The sequence below is a fragment of the Mustela lutreola genome, chromosome 14, assembly GCF_030435805.1.
Source record: "Mustela lutreola isolate mMusLut2 chromosome 14, mMusLut2.pri, whole genome shotgun sequence".
NCBI lineage: Eukaryota > Metazoa > Chordata > Mammalia > Carnivora > Mustelidae > Mustela > Mustela lutreola.
In genome coordinates, this window is record NC_081303.1 from 48,745,620 (window position 1) to 48,771,178 (window position 25,559).

Genomic DNA, 25,559 nt, shown 5'->3' on the forward strand with positions numbered 1-25,559 from the left:
AATTTAAAAAAAAGATTTTATTTATTTATTTGACAGACAAAGGTCACAGTAGGCAGAGAGGCAGGCAAAGAGAGAGAGAGGAGGAAGCAGGCGTTCCACTGAGCAGAGAGCCCGATGCGGGGCTCGATCCCAGGACCCCGGGATCATGACCTGAGCCGAAGGCAGAGGCTTAATCCACTGAGCCACCCAGGCTCCCCTGGTTAAATAATTTAAATTTAAAACAGGCTGATGGAGAGTTCTTGAGCCAATGTCACCTTTTGGAGGAGTCCCCCATCTTCCCAGGATGGGCCTTGCTAGCACCTCTGCTATAGTCACTTATTGGCTGGGAGCATTCTGTGGGAAGTATGGCCTTGGCACCAACACTGTGGTGAATCCAGAGAACAGCAGTGGAGCTGTCAGTTAGTCGTGATGCCTGTAGCCGATTTCAACAATACATTTTTATGCCAGCCATATACAGTCGCCCCATTTCCCTGCATTTGATGCTCCCAAAGTTTCTCGCATCCTTTTTTGGCTCCCCCAACATCCCTCTCCTTGATTCCATACCATTATCCTGTTTCTGAATCCCCAAGCTCTTTCTATCCATTTTTATTATGACTTATTTGGACATACTGCCTGGTTTTTTTTTCCATTTCTTCCCAAATATCCCTCTTCAAGTGGTCCTTTCTTTTTCCTTAATCTGCACCTTCATGGATTATAGTTCTCAAGCTAGTGAAAAATAGACAATGCACATTCGTTGAGTTCAGGGCTCAGAGCTCAGATTCTTCCTGGAATAAAGAGCTCATAGCAAAACTGAACTGAAAAAACATTGGCAAAATATCCAGTTTTTCCTATCGGAAGCATCTCAGATGCCTTATAGTCCCAGAGATAAGACTATGCTGGAGACAAGAGCAGCCAAAAACGAGAGAAAATTATTTTTAATAATTTTGATGCTATTTAAAAAGGAATACCCTGACATATTAGGGGATCAGGTAGGAGAAAAATCTGTGCCTAATATAAAGGTTACACAATGAATATTTATCAAATGAATGACTGCCTTGTAATGGGATAATGAGATCACAGAGAAAATAGTCATGTTCCTCTCCTGACCAGCTATTTTTTTTTTTTTTTTTTTTTGGTCACATGGGAAGTGCAGCCTTTAATGACTCTATTTCTTGGCTCTTGGAAAGATCCTCTGTCTTCTCTCATGCACTGCTAGAGTCTTGGGATATGAGCATCCAGTCAGTCCTACCCATATGTTCCTGTTGCTTCTAGAAGTCTTGCTCCAAGGGAAGAATTTTGGAGGGTAGATCCTTTGCATAGAAAAACAGGGAAAAAAAAAAAAAACAGGGAAGGGTTAAAAATCCTGCCTCTTCCACCAGTGGATCTCTGGGACCAAGAGGATGTTACCTTCACTCTGCCTTTCAACATGCTGTGTCTTCTGTGTTAGAAATCCTGAAAAGAGAGGCACCTGGGTGGCTCAGTGGGTTAAGCCTCTGCCTTCGGCTCAGGTCATGATCTCAGGTCCTGGGATCGAGCCCCACCCAGGGCTCTCTGCTCAGCAGGGAGCCTGCTTCCCCCTCTTTCTCTGCCTACTTGTGATATCTTGCTTTCTGTCAAATAAATAAATAAAATCTTAAAAAAAAATCCTGAAAGAACTTAAGAGTGAGATGTCCTTGACCAATTTTCAAGACTTTAATTTTTTTAAATCTCTATACATTCTAAACTCCAACTCAATCCTTCCCAGAACTTCCAATGGCTTCTTCAATATTATTAAACTTCACTTAATCCATAGGTTGATGTGTCTGACTATTATTCCAGAGGGTGGAGTGGCTGTCACAAGCAATCTCACACATTTTACCTTCTTCCCAGACTCATCAGATAATACCTGCTTATTCAGGGTACCATTTTCTAGTAGCCCCAGTAGAATATAGTCATCACAGTCATTGACCCTATTAGTAGCATCATAACCCAGTTCTACTTGCCCCTTTTCCAGCCGATTCTTGCCTTTTAGGTAAGAGCCAGTCAGCACTTGAACTTGGAACACTTTGGCAGGTACATCCAAAACCACAGTCAGATGATTGCCAGCCTCCGCTGATTTGGTATAAAAGAAACTCTTATCCAAGCTATAGGCATTCATGAGAACAGAGTCATTGGCAACCTTCAAGCTGGTGTAGATGGAAGCAGCAGGGTTGCTGGGAAAACCCGGGTCATTTTCCTCAATCTCTTTATCTTTGAGGCTATTGAATTTGCTGTCAAAGAAGGAGTAATTACCCATGCGCTGGAAAAGGGAAGGGAAGAATTGGATTGGTGCTGGTTCCATGAGAAGGTCATGAAAATGAGTGAGGAGGTAGTCACAGTGCATTTTTTGGTAGAAGAGGAAAAGGAAGTGAACCAAGCAAGGAAGGTCTCTAGTACGAAAGAGTTTTCCAGTGAAGTCCAGCTGAGAGAAGTTTAGAGTCAGCCAAGGTTTGTTTCTCCAGGCAGATACTGCAGTAGCTATCTGGGTGACAAATCCTGGAGCACATGTCACATCATCTTCGATCATCAGAAAATAGTCCGAGAGGTTGGTTGCGAAGTTTATGAGGAAGGCATAATCCATGTTCTGCTTGAAGTGGAAGGCTACATAGGCTGGAGTATCATGAAAGTTTTTCTCAAGGTCCTTTAAAAGAAGATAGTTTTTACGAGGTGTATTGATCACTACTAGCTGTCTGGCTTGGATGTATGGTTTAAACAGGGTTGAGATGTTGGAGATCATATGATCAAGCCACTTGGGGTCAGGATCTGCCAGGTGTACCAGGACAGTGAAGTGTTTCTGCTCAGATGAGGAGGAAGCAATGAAGAGAGATTGCAGGGTGTCCAAGAGGTAGCTCCCACTGGAATGTTGAACTGAGGCAATCCCTATGGTCAGCAGTTCTAGGATTGGGGAGAAAAGAGGATCTTTAACAACTTAGAGAAGTGAGGAAAACAGTTGCTATGAGTGAGGTTATAAATCTTTCTTAGGCCTTTCCATATGCTAAATTCATTTGTCCTTCTGGTTATTTTACATTTTCTCGCCCCCAGGCCTGGGTATGGACCAAATTAGGAGTTAAAGGGGGAGGAGTCAAGATGGCGGAGAAGTAGCAAGCTGAGACTGCTTCAGCTAGCCGGAGTCAGTCCTGAGAGGAAAATATATAGCGGTACAAGCCTTTCTCAAGAAACAAGAAAGGTCTCAGGTACACAACCTAACCCTACACCTAAAGGAGCTGGAGAAGGAACAAGAAAGAAACCCTAAGCCCAGCAGGAGAAGAGAAATCATAAAGATCAGAGCAGAAATCAATGAAATAGAAACCAAAAAAACAATAGAACAAATCAACGAAACTAGGAGCTGGTTCTTTGAAAGAATTAATAAAATTGATAAACCCCTGGCCCGACTTATCAAAAAGAAAAGAGAAAGGACCCAAATAAATAAAATCATGAATGAAAGAGGAGAGATCACAACTAACACCAAGGAAATACAAATTATTATAAGAACATACTATGAGCAACTCTACGGCAATAAATTTGACAATCTGGAAGAAATGGATGCATTCCTAGAAACATATAAACTACCACAACTGAACCATGAAGAAATAGAAAGCCTGAACAGACCCATAACCAGTAAGGAGATTGAAACAGTCATTAAAAATCTCCAAACAAACAAAAGCCCAGGGCCAGACGGCTTCCCGGGGGAATTCTACCAAACATTTAAAGAAGAACTAATTCCTATTCTCCTGAAACTGTTCCAAAAAATAGAAATGGAAGGAAAACTTCCAAACTCATTTTATGAGGCCAGCATCACCTTGATCCCAAAACCAGACAAGGATCCCACCAAAAAAGAGAGCTATAGACCGATATCCTTGATGAACACAGATGCGAAAATACTCAACAAAATACTAGCCAATCGGATTCAACAGTACATTAAAAAGATTATTCACCACGACCAAGTGGGATTTATTCCAGGGCTGCAAGGTTGGTTCAACATCCGCAAATCAGTCAATGTGATACAACACATCAATAAAAGTAAGAACAAGAACCATATGATACTCTCAATAGATGCTGAAAAAGCATTTGACAAAGTACAACATCCCTTCCTGATCAAAACTCTTCAAAGTGTAGGGATAGAGGGCACATACCTCAATATCATCAAAGCCATCTATGAAAAACCCACCGCAAATATCATTCTCAATGGAGAAAAACTGAAAGCTTTTCCGCTAAGGTCAGGAACACGGCAGGGATGTCCATTATCACCACTGCTATTCAACATCGTACTAGAGGTCCTAGCCTCAGCAATCAGACAACAAAAGGAAATTAAAGGCATCCAAATCGGCAAAGAAGAAGTCAAATTATCACTCTTCGCAGATGATATGATACTATATGTGGAAAACCCAAAAGACTCCACTCCAAAACTGCTAGAACTTATACAGGAATTCAGTAAAGTGTCAGGATATAAAATCAATGCACAGAAATCAGTTGCATTTCTCTACACCAACAGCAAGACAGAAGAAAGAGATATTAAGGAGTCAATCCCATTTACAATTGCATCCAAAACCATAAGATACCTAGGAATAAACCTAACCAAAGAGACACAGAATCTATACTCAGAAAACTATAAAGTACTCATGAAAGAAATTGAGGAAGACACAAAGAAATGGAAAAATGTTCCATGCTCCTGGATTGGAAGAATAAATATTGTGAAAATGTCTATGCTACCTAAAGCAATCTACACATTTAATGCAATTCCTATCAAAGTACCATCCATCTTTTTCAAAGAAATGGAACAAATAATTCTAAAATTTATATGGAACCAGAAAAGACCTCGAATAGCCAAAGGGATATTGAAAAAGAAAGCCAACATTGGTGGCATCACAATTCCGGACTTCAAGCTCTATTACAAAGCTGTCATCATCAAGACAGCATGGTACTGGCACAAAAACAGACACATAGATCAATGGAACAGAATAGAGAGCCCAGAAATAGACCCTCAACTCTATGGTCAACTAATCTTCGACAAAGCAGGAAAGAATGTCCAATGGAAAAAAGACAGCCTTTTCAATAAATGGTGCTGGGAAAATTGGACAGCCACATGCAGAAAAATTAAATTGGACCATTTCCTTACACCACACACAAAAATAGACTCAAAATGGATGAAGGACCTCAATGTACGAAAGGAATCCATCAAAATCCTTGAGGAGAACACGGGCAGCAACCTCTTCGACCTCTGCCGCAGCAACATCTTCCTAGGAACAACGCAAAAGGCAAGGGAAGCAAGGGAAAAAATGAACTACTGGGATTTCATCAAGATCAAAAGCTTTTGCACAGCAAAGGAAACAGTTAACAAAATCAAAAGACAACTGACAGAATGGGAGAAGATATTTGCAAACGACATATCAGATAAAGGACTAGTGTCCAGAATCTATAAAGAACTTAGCAAACTCAACACCCAAAGAACAAATAATCCAATCAAGAAATGGGCAGAAGACATGAACAGACATTTCTGCAAAGAAGACATCCAGATGGCCAACAGACACATGAAAAAGTGCTCCATATCACTTGGCATCAGGGAAATACAAATCAAAACCACAATGAGATATCACCTCACACCAGTCAGAATGGCTAAAATCAACAAGTCAGGAAATGACAGATGCTGGCGAGGATGCGGAGAAAGGGGAACCCTCCTACACTGTTGGTGGGAATGCAAGCTGGTGCAGCCACTCTGGAAAACAGCATGGAGGTTCCTCAAAATGTTGAAAATAGAACTGCCCTATGACCCAGCAATTGCACTATTGGGTATTTACCCTAAAGATACAAATGTAGTGATCCAAAGGGACACATGCACCCGAATGTTTATAGCAGCAATGTCCACAATAGCCAAACTATGGAAAGAACCTAGATGTCCATCAACAGATGAATGGATCAAGAAGATGTGGTATATATACACAATGGAATACTATGCAGCCATCAAAAGAAATGAAATCTTGCCATTTGCAACAACATGGATGGAACTAGAGCGTATCATGCTTAGCGAAATAAGTCAAGCAGAGAAAGACAACTATCATATGATCTCCCTGATATGAGGAAGTGGTGATGCAACATGGGGGCTTAAGTGGGTAGGAGAAGAATAAAGGAAACAAGATGGGATTGGGAGGGAGACAAACCATAAGTGACTCTTAATCTCACAAAACAAACTGAGGGTTGCCGGGGGGAGGGGGTTGGGGAGAAGGGGGTGGGATTATGGACATTGGGGAGGGTATGTGATTTGGTGAGTGCTGTGAAGTGTGTAAACCTGGTGATTCACAGACCTGGGGATAAAAATATATGTATATAAAAAATATATGTTTATAAAAAATAAAAAATAAAAAAAAATATCTGGTCATAAGCTGTGAGTTAAAAGGATTATCTTTGAAAAACTATTGTGGGAGAAATAGATAAAGAAGATAAACTAAAATCATTGCATCTACGTCTCCTCCCACCCAAAGTCCCACTGAGAAACCAGGTTGCCATGAAAAGATAATAATATTTGAAGAATTCCTGGAATATAGAATTTGGAACAGGATTGGTGGAGAAATCTAAGTAGAATTTATAGCCCCAAAGACACACAGAGAAAACTGCACAGATACATCTGTATCAGAACTTCAGAAAAGTTCTCAGTTTGAGCCCCTAGATAGAAGAGGTATGGACTCTGGAATGGTCACCTGGATAATTATAGAACTGTTTCCAGAACCACTAGACCAGTGATCACCAAGAGGCTGGTGGTAGCCACACACATGCCCAGGCTAAAGTCATAAGGGTTTCTGTCTAAATAAAGTGGAAATTTTGCCAGGCAAAGGCCCAGGGTGTGAATCCAGGGGATGGGAAGAACATCAGAAATGCAGTCAAGAGCTCCAGGCAACAGAAGAAGGAGGAAAAGAGAGAGCATAGCTGGCTATGGCACTTACCTTTACACTCCCTCAAGCAGACATTCAGAAATGTAGAGCCTGCCAGAGTGTCTAAGCAGGTAAATGGGGGAAATTCCCCCACATGACTTAGGGTTCTACTGGGAGAATTAGCAGGACACTTCGCCCAGAAGATCTGTTACTCACATTCCTTCCTTCCTCTATGTGTTACTGCTCCCCCGTAATCTAATGAGGCAGGCCTCGATAATCACAATACACTTCTACAGAGAGGCAAAAAGGAGTGGTTATCTGTAGAGAATTACACTGTTCATTCTAGATCCTGGAATATACATCTGAAACAAGAATCAAAGAATATGTGGGGGCGCCTGTGTGGCTCAGTGGGTTAAGCCACTGCCTTCGGCTCAGGTCATGATCTCAGGGTCCTGGGATCGAGTCCCGCATCGGGCTCTCTGCTCGGCGGGGAGCCTGCTTCCCTCTCTCTCTCTCTCTGCCTGCCTTTCCATCTACTTGTGATTTCTTTCTGTCAAATAAATAAATAAAATCTTAAAAAAAAAAGAACATGTGAATATAAATATGAAACAAGAATCACCAACATAATAGAAGAAAAACGATGACTTGAACAGAAAGAAAACTGCAAAAATGTAATAGAGGGAATACTGAATCAAGAACATTTCAAATATATTACCATCAATCCTCAGAGAGATTGAAGAAGAAATCATACTTTGTGGTAAAAGGACAGGCTCGTATGAAAAGAAGTTTGTAGAAAATACGGATATGGTGACTTGATCGAGTTCAGTTTAGGTTTATCTGATATGTTCTTCCATCAGAAGGCACATAATGGCAAACTGTTTCTGTTTTTAGGATCTTAGCAGCCTTTGATGTTCAGTGTCTAGATCCATTAATACTCTAAGGGTTGTAATATGTTGATATTTTAAGTCAAACATTCCTTCTGCATTCATATCTGGAATGTTTCTATAAAGTGAAAATTCCCCTAATCTCCTCTTTGGTTACCCAGTGGTATAGTTCGTATAGGTAAATGAGATAAGTATTTGATTCTTTCCTTTTACTCACCAGCTTTCAAAATAATGATTGGTTGCCTAGCATTTTCCAATTGTGGCAAAATGGTTTGGTTGGTTTTTTGTTTGTTTGTTTGTTTTGGTATCCATATGAACTCATGAATTTTATGATTCAAACCACAGAAATTTTATTGATGTTTAAAGTGTCCTATCTTAGGCAAGTAGTCTCTTGAAGTTGGGTCCTGAGCCCAATTAATACAAGTTTAGTAATTTTTCTTTTCTTAAAAGATTTTATTTATTTATTTGACAGAGAGAGAAATCACAAGTAGGCAGAGAGGCAGGCAGAGAGAGAGGGGAAGCAGGCTCTCTGCTGAGCAGAGAGCCCAATGCTGGGCTCGATCCCAGGACCCTGAGATCATGACCCAAGCCAAAGGCAGAGGCTTAACCCACTGAGTCACCCAGGTGCCCCAATTTTTCTTTCTATTTTATTATTTATTTATTAAAAAATTTTTAAAAAAGATTTTATTTATTTTATTTGACAGAGAAGAGATCACAAGTAGGCAGAGAGGCAGGCAGAGAGAGAGGAAGGAGGAAGCAGGCTCCCCGCCAAGCAGAGAGCCCGATGCTGGGCTCGATCCCAGGACCCTGAGCCAAAGGCAGAGGCTTAACCCACTGAGCCACCCAGGCGCCCCCTAAAGATTTTCTTTTTTAGAATAAGATAAAACACATCATGGGATCAGACAGATATTTCAAAATGCATTCAATTCAAAAATGCACTTAAACAAAAATGTAGTTTTTCCTTGCTGAGAGTTCTTTGTATTTTTAAGACCAACAAGCTTAAGCCCTCTTGAACTTAATCTTATTTTATTGACAATAAATAACTTTGTGTTGTCCTTTGAATTCTTAAAGTATCTGAGTCAGTTAATGGTTATTCTGTCACAAGGTTTATTTTTTCTTATCAGATACCATCACAACATATGGGGATCAAATGAATGCCATAGCTGGACCTCAGAAGGGTACACAATGCCAGAATGAAGCTTGTTTAGTGAAGAGAATCACAAAGTCCTGGTTGAGCTGACAGATAAAAGTCACATAGTCTCTAGCCATAGACTTCATAATGGATGCTAGCACGGTTACCAGCGATAGGGGAAAGAGGGGTACCATTACTGCAGAAGTCGGTGAGGACCGCAGTACAGCACACAGATGGTAGTTAAGGCTGTGAGACTAGATGAGGTCACCAAGACAGTGAGTCTAGACAAGAACTAGGATACATCAGCATTTAGGCAATGGAGAGAGAAGATAAGCCAGCAAAAGAGACTGAGGATCTGAGGATCTTCTAGTGAAGCTGGAAGAAAACCAGAAGAGTTTGGAATTCTGTAAGCAATTGAAGAATGTTAAAAGAAGAGTGATCCACTGTATCAAATGTTGTCATAGGTCCATTTCCTTCCTACTGCCTTCTGTCTCTACTCTTGTCTGACCTGATCCAGCATGTTCCATACCTCTTGTGCATACACTCACTTTTTTTCAAAGGAGGAGCTCCAATCAAGATTTGGGCATTTATGTTTTTGAACAGTTCTAACTTTTTCTGCATATTTTTGAAGGTTTCCAAGTGGTTTGTTCTGCCAGGGTTGATCTGCATCCGGGCTCTCTGCCAAGCTACCATCTTGTTTTCCTCCTGAGAAGAAAGTAAGTTTCAGCTCTATTATTCAAGCCCTTTGGGAATAATAGTTGAGTGGATTCTCTTTGTATGACACAATGAAGTAGCTCTAGGATACAGGGCAGGTTGCTCAGGGCTGACTTCAATTTCTTCCTTATTCTCTAAAGAAGTTCTACACGAGGGGCTCTTGTATAAACTGTGGGTCTTGGGATGAAGGGAACTGGAATTTCGCTAGCTTTCCTGGGTTCCCTATGACTACAGCTTGATAAGGGTTCCTTGAAGGGCAAAACATCTATTAAGTGTGAGAGATACAGGAGAGAAGGTAATTCCACCCCGATGTCCCAATCTAAACTCTTTCCTCTAGGTGGCACTTCACTCTTGCAAATTCGTTTACTACTCTCCCTTTTCTTGTCATTTCTGGTTTCTAGAGCAATTTTCTCAACTCTTGAGACTTTTTCTTGGCTTCGATAGATGAATTAACTTTTCTGAAATTCGGCATCCTACCATATAAAGTGGGCCGGAGGAGATATGTAACTTTAAAACTGAAGGAAATTTTCTAAAATGGGAAACTTACTAAACAAAGAGAATATTTAAAAAAATTAACATATAGGGGCGCCTGGGTGGCTCAGTGCATTAAGCAGCTGCCTTCAGCTCAGGTCATGATCCCAGGGTCCTGGGATCGAGCCCCGCATCGGGCTCTCTGCTCAGCAGGGAGCCTGCTTCCTCCTCTCTCTCTGCCTGCCTCTCTGCCTGTTTGTGATCTCTCTCTGTCAAATAAATAAATAAAATCTTAAAAAAAATTAACATATAAAGTATTATTTGCTTCAGGGTTACCACTGTGAATCATCAGTGTCACACAATTCATGGCACTCACCATAGCACATACCCTCTCCATTGCCCACCCCCCAGCCCCTCCATCCCTCCCCCCACCACTGCCCAGCAGCCCTCGGTTTGTTTCCTGAGATCAAGAGTCTCTTACCCTTTATCTCCCTCCCCATCCCATATTGTTTCATTTTTTTCCCTCCCCCTCATGACCTTCCACCCTGCCTCTCAGATTCCTCATATCAGAGAGATCATATGGTAATTGTCAGAGTACCTTATGTCTCATCAATTGCTATTTAAAAAGAACCAACTTTGCCGAAGTATTAAATAAGTGTTATTTTTTCCTCAACCCTAAATTCCCTGTTTTGGAGTGCCACATCCCTTATTTTCTCCATCAAAGAAAAATGATATGCTGAGTCCTCAAATTCATTATCTTTTCTCTTCTTTGAGTGTCTACAGTGTCAGTGACAATTTCACACAAATAGATAATTAGATCATCTTTTTTTTTTTTTTTTTTTTTTTTTTTTAAGTCAAGGGATTTTAACTTTGCCCCATCCATAGTTTCTGGTACTCACCAAAGATAGGAAACTTGTAGTATCAAAGGGATTTTCCCTGATGAAAAAGCAGATTGGGAACACCATTACTGTTGCAATAACAATGAATAGCCATAGAAAATCTTTCATGGTGTTGGGGCTGGGAGTTTGTAGAGCTCTTTCTCAGTCTGTGATTCTTGGACGTATATCGGATGTCTGCAATTTATAGAGTATCAAGAAAAGTTTTCATTTGACAGTAATTTTTTTTCATGAATCAAGGAAGTTTATAGTATACAGTTTACTTATGTAAGTAGCATTCTTTAAAAAAAAAAGACTTTTTAAAAGAGCAGTTTCAGGTTCACAGCTACATTGAGAAGACGATATAGAGATTTTCCACATACCTCCCACTCCTACACAGGCATAGCCTCCCCTGTGGTCAACATCACTCATCAGTGTGTGTTGTTCAACTGATGAGCCTACATTAGCACAGCTTTGTTCCCCAAAGCCCATAGTTTACATAATGGTTCAGTCTTAATGGTGTATTTGATGGATTTGGATAAATGTATAAATGACAGGTACCCATTATTATGGTATCTTGCAGGGTATTTTCACTGCCCTACAAACCCTCAGTGCTCTGCCCATTCATCCCTCCCTCCCTCCTAATCCCTGGAAACCACTGATCTTTTTTACTTTCTCCATGGTTTTGTCTTTGCCAGAACATCCTGTATTTGGAATTGCATAGTGAGTAGCCTTTTCATACTGCCTTCTTTCACTTAGTAAGATGCGCTTAAGGTATTTCCATGTCTCTTCATGACTTTATAGCTTATTCCCTTTTAGCACTGAATAATATTCTGTTGTCTGGATGTACCATGGTTTATTTATCTAACCATTCCCCTACCAAAGGGCATCTTGGTTCCTTCTAAGTTTGGGCAATTATGAAAAAAGGTGCTAGAAATATCCCCGTGCAGGTTTTTGTGCAGACATGTTTTCATCTCCTTTGGGTAAATACTAAGGAACTCAGTTTCTGAATTGTATGTTAAGAGTAGGTTTAGTTTTGGGACACCTGGCTGGCTCAGACGGTTTAGTGTCTGCCTTTGGCTCAGGCCATGATCCCAGGGTCCTAGAATCGAGTCCAGTGTCGGGCTCCCTGCTCAGCAGGGAGTGCAGCTCCCGCTGCTTGTGCTCGCGTTCTCTCTCTTTCTCTCACCAATAAATAAGTAAAACCTTAAAAAAAGGTTTTTTGTAAAAAAAAAAACACCAAAATGTCTTCCAAAGTTGCTGTAGCATTTTACATCCCCATTATGATATATCAGATTTCCTGTTGATGCACATCCTCACCAGTATTTGGTGCTGTTGGGTGTCCTAGATTTTGACCATTCTAATAGGTTAGTGATGGTATTTCTCATTGTTGTTGTTGTTGTTTTAAAAAATTTTTTTAAAGATTTTATTTATTTGATAGAGAGAGAGAGAGAGAGAGAGACATCACATGCAGGCAGAGAGAGAGGGGGAAGCAGACTCCCCACTGAGCGGAGAGCCCCATGCAGGGCCCGATCCCAGGATCCTGGGATCATGACCCAAGCCGAAGGCAGAGGCCTAACCCACTGAGCCACCCAGGCACCCCTCATTGTTGTTTTAATTTTCATTTCCTTGATGGCATATGTTGTGGAACATCTTTTCATATGCTTATCTGTCATTTGTATATCTCTTTTAGCTAGATGTCTATTAAGGTCTTTGTTCATTTTTTAAAAAGATTTTACTTATTTATTTGACAGAGAGAGAGTGAGCAAGCAGAGCAGGGCGGAGGGGCAGAGAAAGAAGCAGACTTCCCACTGAGCAGGGAGTCCTATGTGGGACTCAATCCCAGGTCCCAGGGATTGTGACCTGAGCTAAAAGCACTTAACCGACTGAGCCACCCAGGCGCCCAGTATAGTACTCTCTTATACTTTTTAGTTTTTGTAGAATTGGTAGTAATGTCCCCACTTTCATTTCTGATTTTAGTAATTTTAGTGTTCTCTTTTTTTCTTCATCCATCGAGCTAACAGATTTTCAATTTTGTTGCTCTTTTAGAAGAGCCAGCTTTTGGTTTCATTGATATCTCTTCTATATTTCATTGATCTTTGCTTTCATCTTTATTACTTCCTTCCATTTTCTTTGGATTAGTTTGTTCTGCTAGATCTAGATCCTTGAATTGTAAAGTTAGGTTATTGGTTTGAGATTTTTCTTACTTTTTTTGTGTAAGCATTTATAGCTATAAACTTTCCCTTTAGAACCACTTTCAGGGGTGCCTGGGTGGCTCAGTGGGTTAAGGCCTCTGCCTTTGGCTCAGGTCATGATCTCAGGGTCCTGGGATCGAGTCCCGCATCGGGCTCTCTGCTTGGCAGGGAGCCTGCTTCTCTCTCTTTCTCTCTCTGTCTGTCTCTCTGCCTGCTTGTGATCTCTCTCTCTCTGTGTCAAATAAATAAAATCTTAAAAAAAAAAAAAAGAACCGCTTTCACTATGTCCCATAAATTTCGGCACGTTTTATTTTTAATTTCATTCGTTTAACTATTTTCTTTTTTTTTTTTGTGATTTCTTCTGCGATTTACTGGTCGTTTAAAAGTGTGCTAATTTCCACAATTTTGTGAAATTTCCAGTTTTCTTTTTGTTAGTGATTGCTAACTTCATCCCATTTTGTCAAGAGTAGATACTTTGTATGATATCTATCTTTTTAAATGGATTGAGACTTAATCTGTGGCCTGACTTATCTATCCTGTAAAATGTTCCATGTGAACTTGAGAAGAATGTGTATTCTGTGGTTGGTGGGTAAAGTGCTCTGAAATACCTGCTAAATCTAGTCGGTTTACTGTGCAGTTTAAGTCCTCTATTTCCTTACTTATTCTATGTCTAGTTCTGTTCATTATTGACAGTGGGATATTGAATTCTTCAACTATTACTGTATAACTGTCTATATCTCCCTTCAATTCCATCAGTTTTTGCTGCTTATATTTTGACGACCTGTTATTAGGTATGTAAATGTTCACAATTTTATCTTCTTGCTGTGTTGAACACTTTAATGAACTCTTAAAATGCCCTTCTTTGTCTCTTATAAACTTTTTTGCTATAATGTCTATTTAATGTCTGTTTTGTCTGGTATTAGTTCAGCCACCTTTCTCTTTTGCTTAGTATATGCATGGAATATTTTTTTCCATCTTTTCACTTGCAACTTGTTTGTCTCTGGGTCTAAAGCGAGTCTCTCAGGGAGTCTGGCTGGATTAATCAATGGAGCATGAGGGGCGCCTGGGTGGCTCAGTGGGTTAAAGCCTCTGCCTTCAGCTCGGGTCGTGATCCCAGGGTCCTGGAATCGAGCCCCACATCGGGGATCGAGCCCCACATCGAGCCCCACATCGGGGATCGAGCCCCACATTGGGGATCGAGCCCCACATCGGGCTCTCTGCTCTGCAAGGAGCCTGCTTCCTCCTCTCTCTCTGCCAGCCTCTCTGCCTACCTGTGATCTCTGTCTGTTAAATTTAAAAAAAAAAAAAATCAATGGAGCATGCGACTCTTGATCTTGGCCTTGTAAGTGGGTGTAGAGATTACTTAAAATTTTAAAAAAGTTAAAAAAAACCTGAGTCTCACATAGATAGCACAGTTGGATCAGATTATTTTAAAAGATTTTATTTACACAGAGAGAAAGAGAAAGAGAGAGACAGGCAGCGAGAGGGGATGGAGCAGGGGGAGAGGGACCAGCAGGCTGCCTTGAGTGTGGAGTCTGATCATGGCCCAATCCCAGGACCCTGAGAGCAGGACCTGAGCCAAAATCAAGAGTCAGATGCTCAACTGACGGGCCACCCAGATGCCAGATCAGTTTTTTAAGTCAATTCTGCCAACATCTGTCTTGATTAGACAGTTTAGTCAATTTAAAGTAATTACTCCTGAGAGTGACTTCTGACATTTCGTTACATGTTCTCTAAACGCCTTACAGTATTTTTGTCCCTTATTTCCTGCATTACCATATACTTTTGTGTTTAGTTGATTTTTTTGGGTAGCGAAATGTTTTAATCATCTTCTCATTTCCTTTTGTGTGTATTTTATAGCTATTTTCTCTGTGGTTGCCATGGGGATTATATTTAGCATCCTAAACTTACAACTTTTTAAATTTGAATTTCTACTGACTTAATTTCAATAACATAGAAACTGTTCCTTTATAGGTCTATTAAATATATATATATATGTATGCATATATATATATATATATACACATTTATTTGTATTTCTATATTCATATATATAAAAATTTCAGCCACAACACATGAAAGTCCTCACCTTTATTGGAGCTGTAGTTCTGAGACTTCTTTTGGGAAGTGCAGAGGAACTCAGCTTCACAACTCTTCAGAGTTCCGGACTTTCTCCAAAGTCAGGAAGAAGAAAGTACCATGTTTAGGGGAGCTGGGTTGGGGCCAGAATTTGCACCCTCTGAGGTAAGACAAAGTTGGTCACTGCTTTCAGGTGACACTCCACCTGACAACCATTGTTCTCCCTCAAAGGGGCCTGTTTACCCTCCAACTTCACACCAAACACCAGCTCCTTGGTGAAGGTCCTGGGGAAGTGGTGAGGAAGTTCTGATACCAGCTTCCTGGGATTCTGACCTAGATCCAGGACTGTGGACTGGGCCACATTTTTCTCCAAATAAAAATCCCCCCCACCAATATAGTTTTATTGGTGTTTTCCCCAAGTTTAAATACAATGCATGTTCAATGTAAAACTGGATTAATTACCAAAAAAAGAGAATAAAAATTACCCAAAATCCCAATGGCAGGAGCCACCCAGGTGACCCATATAGCTTACTTTTAACAAATATATTTACTAGATAGAGAAGCATATGAGCAAACAGCTGCTGGAGGCTTCATGGATTTAACCTGGTGACTTTCACATTACAACCCCATAAGGATGAAATGGTTGGTGGCATATTTGACAGGATACTTCCATTTATGGATTTTCTGTCTTTTAAAGAAATGTTTCTGGACTACAGAGCAGGAAAGGGAGGTCAGGTACAGGAAATAACTAATGGTTTAGTGGCTATTCGTGCAAATCATCTTTCTGTCATCCAGAGCACGGCAACACTGGCTTTTACCTCCAGCCAATGGGATTGCTTTGGACATCTACAGCTCAGTAGGCTGGGAGAGGATTAGGCTAACAATGACAGCAAAATAGATCTTGGAAGATATGAATTTGTACCTGTTCATTAATGTTAAGTATTATGAGTCAAAAAGAAAACAGCAGATTTAATGTTATTAACATAACAATACTCCCCAAACTGATATGTAAAGAACTGTTGCAATGAAATGACAACCCATTTATGGAGAATTCTCATAGACATTTCACCAAAGAAGATGTACAAGTGGCTTATTAGCCATGAAAATATGCTCAATATCATTAGTCAATAGGGGAATGCAAATCAAAACCACAATCACATACCCACAAGAATGGCCATAATAAAAAAGATAGACAATAACAAGTGTTGGTGAGGATGTGGAGAAGGTGGAATCCTCACACACTGCTGCTGGGAATGTAAACTGGTACAGTTGTTTAGGAAAACAGTGTGACAGTTCATCAAAAAGTTAAAATTACCAAATGGGCTGCGTGGCTCAGTTGGTTAAGCATCTGCCTTCAGCTCAGGTCATGATCAGGCTCCCTGCTCAGTGGGAAGTCTGCTTCTCCCTCTGCCTGCCACTCCCCCTGCTTGTGCCCCCCACCCCGCCATAAATAAAATCTTAAAAAAAAATTACCAAATGACACAGTGATTCCACTTTCATGTATATACCAAAGAGAAATGGAAATATACGTCCACACAAAAATTTGTACATCAATGTTCAAAGCAGCATTATTCAAAATAGCCTAAAAATGGAAGCAATACAAATGGCCATCAATTGATAACAGACAAAGTAAGATAGTTCATGCAATAGAATATTATTCAGCCATAAAAAGGAATGGAGTGCTTGTTTATACATGTTACAACATGCATGAACCTTAAAAACGTCACGCTAAGTGAGAGCAGACAGACTCAAAAGGCCACGTATTGTATGATTTCATTTATATGAAATGTCCAGAATAGCAGATCTATAGAGACAAAGTATATTAATGGTTGCTAGGGATTTGGGAGAGGGAGAATAGAGAAAATTGGTAATTAAAATTGTGTCTTTTGGGGGTGATTAAAATGTGCTGAATTAGATGCTGGCGATGGTTGCACAATTTTGTGAATATAATAAAAACAACAACAACCTACCCAACTATACACTTTAAAAGGACGATTTCTATGGTGTGTGAATTATACCTCAATTAAAAAAAAACAAACCTTTAATGGCCTGAAACCTGACTTCAGGGATTGCGGTTTCCTCTAAACTATCTTCTTGTATTTGTAATTCTAGAACACCTCTCAGAGTAGAGAACTGTCCCAGGTGCTTCTGAATCAGGCTACTTCAGAATGAGCTGAGGTTGAATATTCTACCTGGGAGCCACTTTCCTCAGCACACATGCTGAAACCCCACTCCCAAATGCCAGAGACAGGATTTGTATGAATCTTTTGTGTGTTCACAGCTCTTTCCCATGGGCAAGCGTTTAAATTTTTCAAGCGCTGGTAGCTCAGCTGTGCGGTAGTTTTGAGTGTTTGGGAATGTTATGTTACTCAAACTAGCTGTCCCTTTCTAAGTTTTCTGAAGATACTATTTTCTGCCCACCATTCTAGGAAAATCATAGTTTTGGTGGTGGGAATCAGTTGAAAGTGATGTGCTTTACCTAAAAGATAGATGTAGAAATCAGCCCCTCGGCTTATGTTTGCAGTCCTTTTTTAAAAAAAATTTTTAAATTTTTAATAAACATATAATGTGTTTTTAGCCCCAGCGGTACAGGTCTGTGAATGGCCAGGTTTACATACTTCACAGCACTCACCATAGCACATACCCTCCCCAATGTCCATAACCCCTGCAGTCCTTTTTGCTAAAAGGACTATATATTTTGCTGATCCTGATGTAGTTCTACTGTTTCTAGGAGAAACCTCTTCTTAAAAAAGCATTATTTTTGAAAAAAAATTTTTAAAAATATTATTTATTTATTTGACAGACAGAGATCACAAGTAGGCAGAGAGGCAGGCAGAGAGAGAGGGGGGGGGGGAAGCAGGCTCTCCACTGAGCAGAGAGCCCGATGCGGGGCTCAATCCCAGGATCCTGGGATCATGACCTGAGTTGAAGGCAGAGGCTTTAACCCACTGAGCCACCCAGGTGCCCCGAAAAATATTTTTAATACATTAATATTCAGGCTAACCTAGTGGATTTAATCTTGGGATTTTGAATGATCACCTATTTAAGGATAAAATACTATATATCGTGTGCTTTCTCATTGTTTGTGCTGAGAAGGCAAAAACCCTTTATGTTTTGGAGTTCCTAGTTTCTTGGGCACCCATGAATGTATACTGTGTGCTGGAAGCAAATTAAGCAAGGTGTTCTTTTCTTATGGCATGTTCTGTGTCTTTGTGCAGGTTTGCTTAAAATCCTTTCTGTATAAATCAGTTCATTAGGTTTTCTGTTGGTGTGAGAGTAAGTTTGGCAAAAAGGCTACTGACTGCAAGCTAGGAGATTAGGAAATTCCAACTAAGTCCTCCGCCTGTCAAAATCTCTTCTACTGGGCACCTGGGTGGCTCAGTGGGTTAAAGCCGCTGCCTTCGGCTCGGGTCATTGTCTCAGGGTCCTGGGATCGAGTCCCGCATCGGGCTCTCTGCTCAGCAGGGAGCCTGCTTCCCTCTCTCTCTCTTTGCCTGCCTCTTCATCTACTTGTGATCTCTCTCTCTGTCAAATAAATAAATAAAATCTTAAAAAAAAAATCTCTTCTACCATCATGTTGTTCTTTTTTTTTTTTTAAGATTTTATTTATTTATTTGACAGAGAGAGAGATCACAAGTAGGTGGAGAGGCATTCAGAGAGGGGAGGGGAAGCAGGCTCCCTGCTGAGCAGAGAGCCCTATGTGGGGACTTGGGGCTTGATCCCAGGAACCTGGGGTCATAACCTGAGCTGCAGGCAGAGGCTTAACTCACTGAGCCACCCAGGTGCTGCCCATCATGTTGTTCTATAGTTTAGTTCAACATGAATAAGAGGAGGTAGCAAACAGCTTTACTAGTTACCTATTCATTTGGCTTTGGTTTAGTAAAATGTTTGGTATAATATTATTTACCAAAAAGCATATATGTCAAACCTTTGAGCCTAGGCCAGGTAATCTCAATGAGCTCAGGTTATGGGAGGTAGATGAACCCAGGGATGGAAAGCCTTTGGCCTCTCTGCCATGGGTAGAGCAGGAACTAAAGGTAGAGTTCCCCCTCCACGTCACTCTCCCCTGGTGTGTGATTTATTTATCTAGGCTTCTGATAACAAGGCAGGATAGGGGGAGGTTTGATTTGCAGAGGATGTAAGCTGATGGGGTGAGGTTAAGTAGAAGGTTTAGGTATTTTAGGTAATAATGTGGTTGTAGATTTGAGCCAAAGTCTGAAGGTCCAGGGGAAATGTGGCCGGCATTTCAACATTCTCCCACATGTACAGTTGGAGCTGTCAACTCTCCCCATATGGCTAAGACTTGTTCCTCAAGGCCCTTCCCGGTAGTTCTGTTTATTCTTAGCATTCACTGAGTGGTACAGCTTGCTGTTTTTAGCTCTGTGTGGTTATAACCTCTATTTCCCATCTACCCATGCTGAGCCCCAATCTAAACCCATGGTTCTCAATAGCTTTGTCTTAGCTCTAGTACAAGCGTTCCTGAAAAGGGGCCCATTCTATTTTATCATTTGAGGAAGAAACAATTAGTTGGCTTAATAAATAACCACCATCCCTACTTTGTCCCCAATCTATGGATGACATTGTTAGCCTTTTGTATGGGTGAGGCCACCAAATACAAAGACCGGTCCGGTTATTTGGCTCTACTTATCCTGCCACGTATAAAACATAACAAAAATATGACATATTCATACTTTTGTATCCAGGGAACAGTGTTCCATCTATAGCAGTGTGTGGAAAGAAAGAATTACTGAGTGGGAGCCTGGCAGTAATATTTTCTGGTATGGTAACAGTAGTTAGGCAGTAGCTATAGGGTGAGGTGGCCTTCGGAATTTTTGAGTGTAATCCTGAGAGCTTGGAACTAATTATAGTAAGTTGCAAGTACAGTGTTTACAGGTCGCAATGCAGTTCCTTTTTTTTTTTTTTTTTTTTTTTTGGCATCCCACGGGGCTCCTATGTTACTCAGAAGAAAGGAGCAGAGCAGATGTTCCCTATGGGAGGAAATGGTATAAAGGTCTCTGAGGTTAGACTTGAGTGTAGCCCTCAAAGTTGACTGAGTCACTAAGTGTGGGCTTATGAAGCTAAGGAAGGTTGTGTCCACCCCCTAATGTGGTCTGCCGTTTGGGCATGATGATTGATCAAACCTCTTCAACTAGTATCAATTTCTTCTTATCTTGTCCCATTTTGTACTAAACCATGGTTTAGCAAGTTAGCAACCCAATTCTCAAAGTTTGTAGGGATAATAACAACTTACAAAAATAAAGTAGTGCACCTACTTGGACTGATACCCATCCTAAACTGAGTGTATTAAGAGAATACAGGTTGAAGGAGAAGAACAAAGAGCTTCTTAGCTGTGAGTGTGGCCAGATAGCAAGAGAACTGAGAATGTGAAATGCCATGGAGTAGAGAGTTTGAAGGATGGGATCTCCATAGAAATACAAGAAAGAGAACTCAGAAAATACAATTAGGAATTCATTGGTGATCCTGGAGAATAACCTTCAATGAACAAATGAGCTTTGAAGCCAGAGTTCAAAGACACCAGAAATGACTAGGTGCTAAAGAAAGGCCATGGGGAAAACCTCTTTTTACTAGGCATAAATGGTAGACAGAGGAAGGATCAGTATCTAGCATAGTTTTTTTTTTTTTTTAAGATTTTATTTTTAAGTTATCTCCACACCCAACACAAGGCTCGAAGTCACAACCCAGAAATTAAGAATCATATGCTGTAAAGACAGCCAGCCAGGTACCTCTGGCATAGATGTTTTCAATACAGAATAGATTTATGCATGATTGGAAACTAGAGAAAAGAACTTATAGATAGGAAAAGTATACTCATTTTTATAATTCCTGATGTGTTTAGTTTAGCAGTCAATTTTCAAGTTTAATGGTCCCTAAAATCTTGATCCTGTAATGAGGTTGTATTGCCCCCGTGTGGTATAGGCTGCCCAGCAACTTCATTCTAAACTAGGAATTGACAAACTTGCTGTAAGCAGTAAATATCTTAGATTTGAGTAAAAGTAGCCACAGATACACATGAACAAATAGGTGTGACCGTGTTCCACTAAAACTTTATTTTCAAAAATCGTTATGGGACACATTTGTCTGGTAGCCACTAGTTTGTTCACTTTTTTTTTTTTAGATTTTATTTATTTATTTGACAGAGGGAGATCACAAGTAGGCAGAGAGGTAGGCAGAGAGAGAGAGAGAGGAGGAAGCAGGCTCCCTGCCAAGCAGAGCCTGATGCAGGACTCGATCCCAGGACCCTGAGATTATGACCTGAGCCAAAGGCAGAGGTTTAACCCACTGAGCCACCCAGGTGCCCCAGTTTGTTCACTCTTGATCTAAACCTCAATATTTAGGCTGAACATTAAAGTTATCTGGGGGTCTTTTTTTTTTAAGTGGGTGCCCAGGCCCTAGACTTATTGAAAAAGAACCTTTGGTTGTGGGGCTAGGGGTACTTCGTGAATCCTACAAGGGAGTCTGTTGTGCAATCAAGGTTGAGAACTACTGATTCAAACCAGTAAATTTCTAGTTGAAGTGTAGCAAATAATAACTAATTTCATCAAGCTGTTATTGTATTCCAGGTGGTGAGCTAAGAGCTTTCCATATATTATCTTATTTAATCCTCATAACAACTCTATTAACTGGGTGCCATTATTATGCCCATTTTATAGATAAGGAAAGTGAATGTTAGTGAGATTAAGTAATTTGTTCAAGGTTAAGGGTACAGATTATGCCACCCCCAAATATGCCACTTTGTGGTAAGGGTATTTGAGATTCAACAGCTGCAGAAGAAAAGGCCTTTTAGACTTCCCTTACCTGACTAAAAGAAATCACTTCTGGGAAATAAAACTACCATAAATTCTTCTTGAGGGCAGATCTACTCCCAGAAGGAAGGATAAGGATGAAATAGAATGAAAACGAGAATGAAAAAGAATGAGAATAAAACCTATCTTAAATCCTTTATTTAGGGAAGTTTTATGGTCCTGAAGGAGACAAAAAGACCACTTGCACCAAGATAGAAAACCATTTTCACAAACTTATTTCCTGTTTGTTCTTCTGAAAATCCATTTATCCTTCCAAAAAGTCATTTGTTTTCCTCTAAGTGCTTTGTTCCTCCTCCCTCTCACCTATTAAGATGGTATATAAACCTCAAATCCTAATAATCTCTTTGAGTTACTCATCACTAGAGTCTCTCATGTGTGTGCATGTTGCATATGTAAATAAACTGATCTTTTCCTCCCATTAATCTGTCTTTTGTCAGTTTAATCTGCAAGACTCCAGTAACAGAACCTAAGAGGGTAGAAGAAAAGTTTTTTCCTCACCTACAAGGTCATTAACTTTTAAGAGGAGGAACAGGGATTTAAGCCTAGACATCTGCTTCTAGAAACTGAGCTCCTCATTACTAGACTACTCTATTTAATATTATTTTTAACTGAAAAAAACCCCTCCATCTTAAACTATTTTACCACACACTATATTTTAAATAAAGTATATAAAAAGTTAGTCATAAGTACTTTTCTCTAAATTTAAGTTAATATACTTTTTCTAGTGGCACTGAATCTTATTTTTTGAATCAGATTGTTCACGTACCTTGTCCACGACTTTGGCACACCACAGAAATTCATTAAGTACCCTTTCATTTGTTTTCTGTCCTATATATTTTTCCCCCTCTCAGCGACTGTTTGACTCCACATCTGTTTAGGCTATTAATATCATTTAAAGGCAAAGCTTCCATATGACTCCCTTCATTTTAGTGGTAATATGGTGCAATGATTTTACATATGAACTTTGAAACCAGATAATCTGAGTTTGAATTCTGTACTGTCTTACTGCATGGTAAGTACTCAATAAGTATCAGCTAGTCTTCTAGCATTTTAACCAACTAGAATGCATGTCTTGCTTCAATTTCTCTCAATACAGAAGCAAAAAGGACCTTCGTCATCTAAGGTGCCTTTAAATAGAAACACCACTAAAATTTTAACTACCACAACAACAACAGCTGACATTTATTGAGAGACTACTATGTGTTATTTTAAATACTTTCCATGGATTAACTCAATTATTCCAAAAACCCTATGAAGCAGGAGTTATCATTATCTTTAGTTTATAGACAGGAAACTGAGGCCCAGGAAGATTAAATAACTTTTCCAAGGTCACATGGATAAAGCAGAGACATTTTCTGCACCCAAGTAAGTCTGGCTTCAGAATGCACACTCTTTATTACTTTTTTATATTGCTTTATACTGCTTCCAACAGGAAATACTACTATTAAGTATTTCTTCAAATCAGAAGGAACAATCTTCCAGTCTCTCCAAAACAATTGTTCCTAGGCTTAGGACTTCATAGGCTATTAAAATTTAAAAAAAGATTCTGATAAATAGCATAGATTTGCCACTTTTAAGTTTTGACAAGAAAGGACCTTAAAAAACTAACCACCACCACTATCATTCACTATTAGCCCAAAATAAAGGATGACTTCATATCCCCAAAGTAGGATGGATATAACTTAGAAAGATAGCATCCTAATGCTCTCTGTATTCATGTATTGTCCTTAATTTTTCCACTTTATTGAGGTCAAAGACTTTAGAACATTCTCCTTCCTTCTTAATACTAGGTTAATAGCTACATGCTACCTGCATTTAGATACAACAGCTCTTTTAGTAACGTTTACAACTTGTCTTTCTAAAAAGAACCTGTGTTTTGGATCTGGAAGCTAACAGTGGTACTAATTAAAAGTTATTGCTTTTTAATAAAAAGTGGAATAAAAGACCTATAGGTATTTTGTTCCACTAAAGTGGCCAAAGGACTTAACGATCTGAGGGGCCTTATTTCTCATTCTTGAAAATTTGAAAGGTGAAATAAACAGTTTTGGGATTAGCACTTCTTTCATTCCAATGCATTAAAGTAGTAGTGCACACTGTTGAAAATGGGAACATTTCAGTTAAACCCTTTAAGTTTGCAACAGTGACAGCATTTTAATAGGACTTTTTAAAATCTTTTGCACCTTTGATTTCCTCTGGAGTCCTGATCCCTGAGTGTTTTCAGCTAAGTGCCACATCAGCAGAAATCTACATGAACGTTGACCTTATTAATTTTTTATTGATAACGTTGTGAAATGAGAACTCTCAGTGCTTATCAGCTGCATTTTGAACTTGACAACAAACATGAATTATGTACACATGGAAAATTACTTGCAACAATTTTTAGTTAACAGTCTATTGGATCCTTGTTTTATGTTATGCCCTTAGGTAAATTAAATCTGAATAGTTCACAATTATAATCAATTATATTCAGTTCCAATTATAATTCCTAATTGATTCAAGCCTATTAGGACAATGTTAGGATAGTGGTTTGTTCCTAATGAACTCTTATGTATTACGCAATCACATTAAAAACAAGAGTTTCCTAGGGCGCAGGCGGGTGGCTCAGTTGGTTAAGTGTCTGCTGTTGGCTCAGGTCATGATCCCAGGGTCCTGGGACTGAGTCCCACAACCGCCTCCCTGCTCTGCGGAGAGCCTGCTTCTCCCTCTCCCACTGCCTGCCACTGTGCCTACCTGTGCTCTCTCTCTCCGTCAAATAAATAAATAAAAATATTAAAAAACAAAACAACCCCCCCCCCCCGAGTTTCCTAAATATCTTAGGGTGGGTCCAGCAGGTTGGATGTCTGGCTTCTCAAGACCCGGACCAGCACCTTTTGAGAACTGCAAGGAAGTGAGAAGGACAAAGAACATAACTCATAACAAGAAATAGCTTCTTATTCGTACTAACGCTACCAGGATCCTTACTCCAGGATCCTGCTCCCTTGCAGTTCCGTAACCTACACTGTGACTTTTTCCTCTCCCAACACAAAGGAATGCCAATTTTCTTTTCCCATCGATCCTTCTAGAATTTTGTTTGGAGGACGGTGGTCCATCGAAAAACTTTTAAGAACCCCTCCCTCCATTTTAAGAACTCAGAACTTTATGGCTTTTGTATAAGAAATAAGAGTGAGGGCTCTTTACAGACTCATGTTGGAACAGCAAGCACCAAGGCGACAACGTACGGACCTTTGGGTGCTGAAGCGAACCCGGTGTGTGGACAGAGGCAGTAGCTGAAAAATCCTGGGGACCAGGGTGTAAACTCAGTTTTAATCAGCGCGGGCGTGGGATCCAGGTCTGAGACACCAATCACCTCACACGACGTGCGGCGAAATCCCACACTACCCAGAAGAACCGCAATCCACACACAAGTCGATTCCCTACCGAACCCCGGGGCAGGTAATCCATAGGCGCGGGATGATGACGTACTCCGTAGGCCAGGCGGTGATTGGTTTCCGAATGGGGCGTGGACTGCCAACGCTACACAGGGCC

General features: G+C 40.2%; 1 protein-coding gene across 1 annotated transcript; it reads right to left on the minus strand.

The window, feature by feature from the left end:
* Positions 1-896: 896 nt before the first annotated feature.
* LOC131815096 (alpha-1,3-mannosyl-glycoprotein 4-beta-N-acetylglucosaminyltransferase C-like) lies at positions 897-15,360 on the minus strand. The gene is made up of 4 exons (XM_059146732.1): positions 15,221-15,360; positions 10,961-11,134; positions 9,425-9,581; positions 897-2,892 (listed from the first exon to the last, which is right to left on the minus strand). The coding sequence occupies exons 2-4, from the start codon at positions 11,066-11,068 to the stop codon at positions 1,757-1,759; spliced, it is 1,401 nt and encodes a 466-aa protein (XP_059002715.1). The 5' UTR covers positions 11,069-11,134; positions 15,221-15,360; the 3' UTR covers positions 897-1,756.
* Between the last annotated feature and the right edge of the window lie 10,199 nt (positions 15,361-25,559).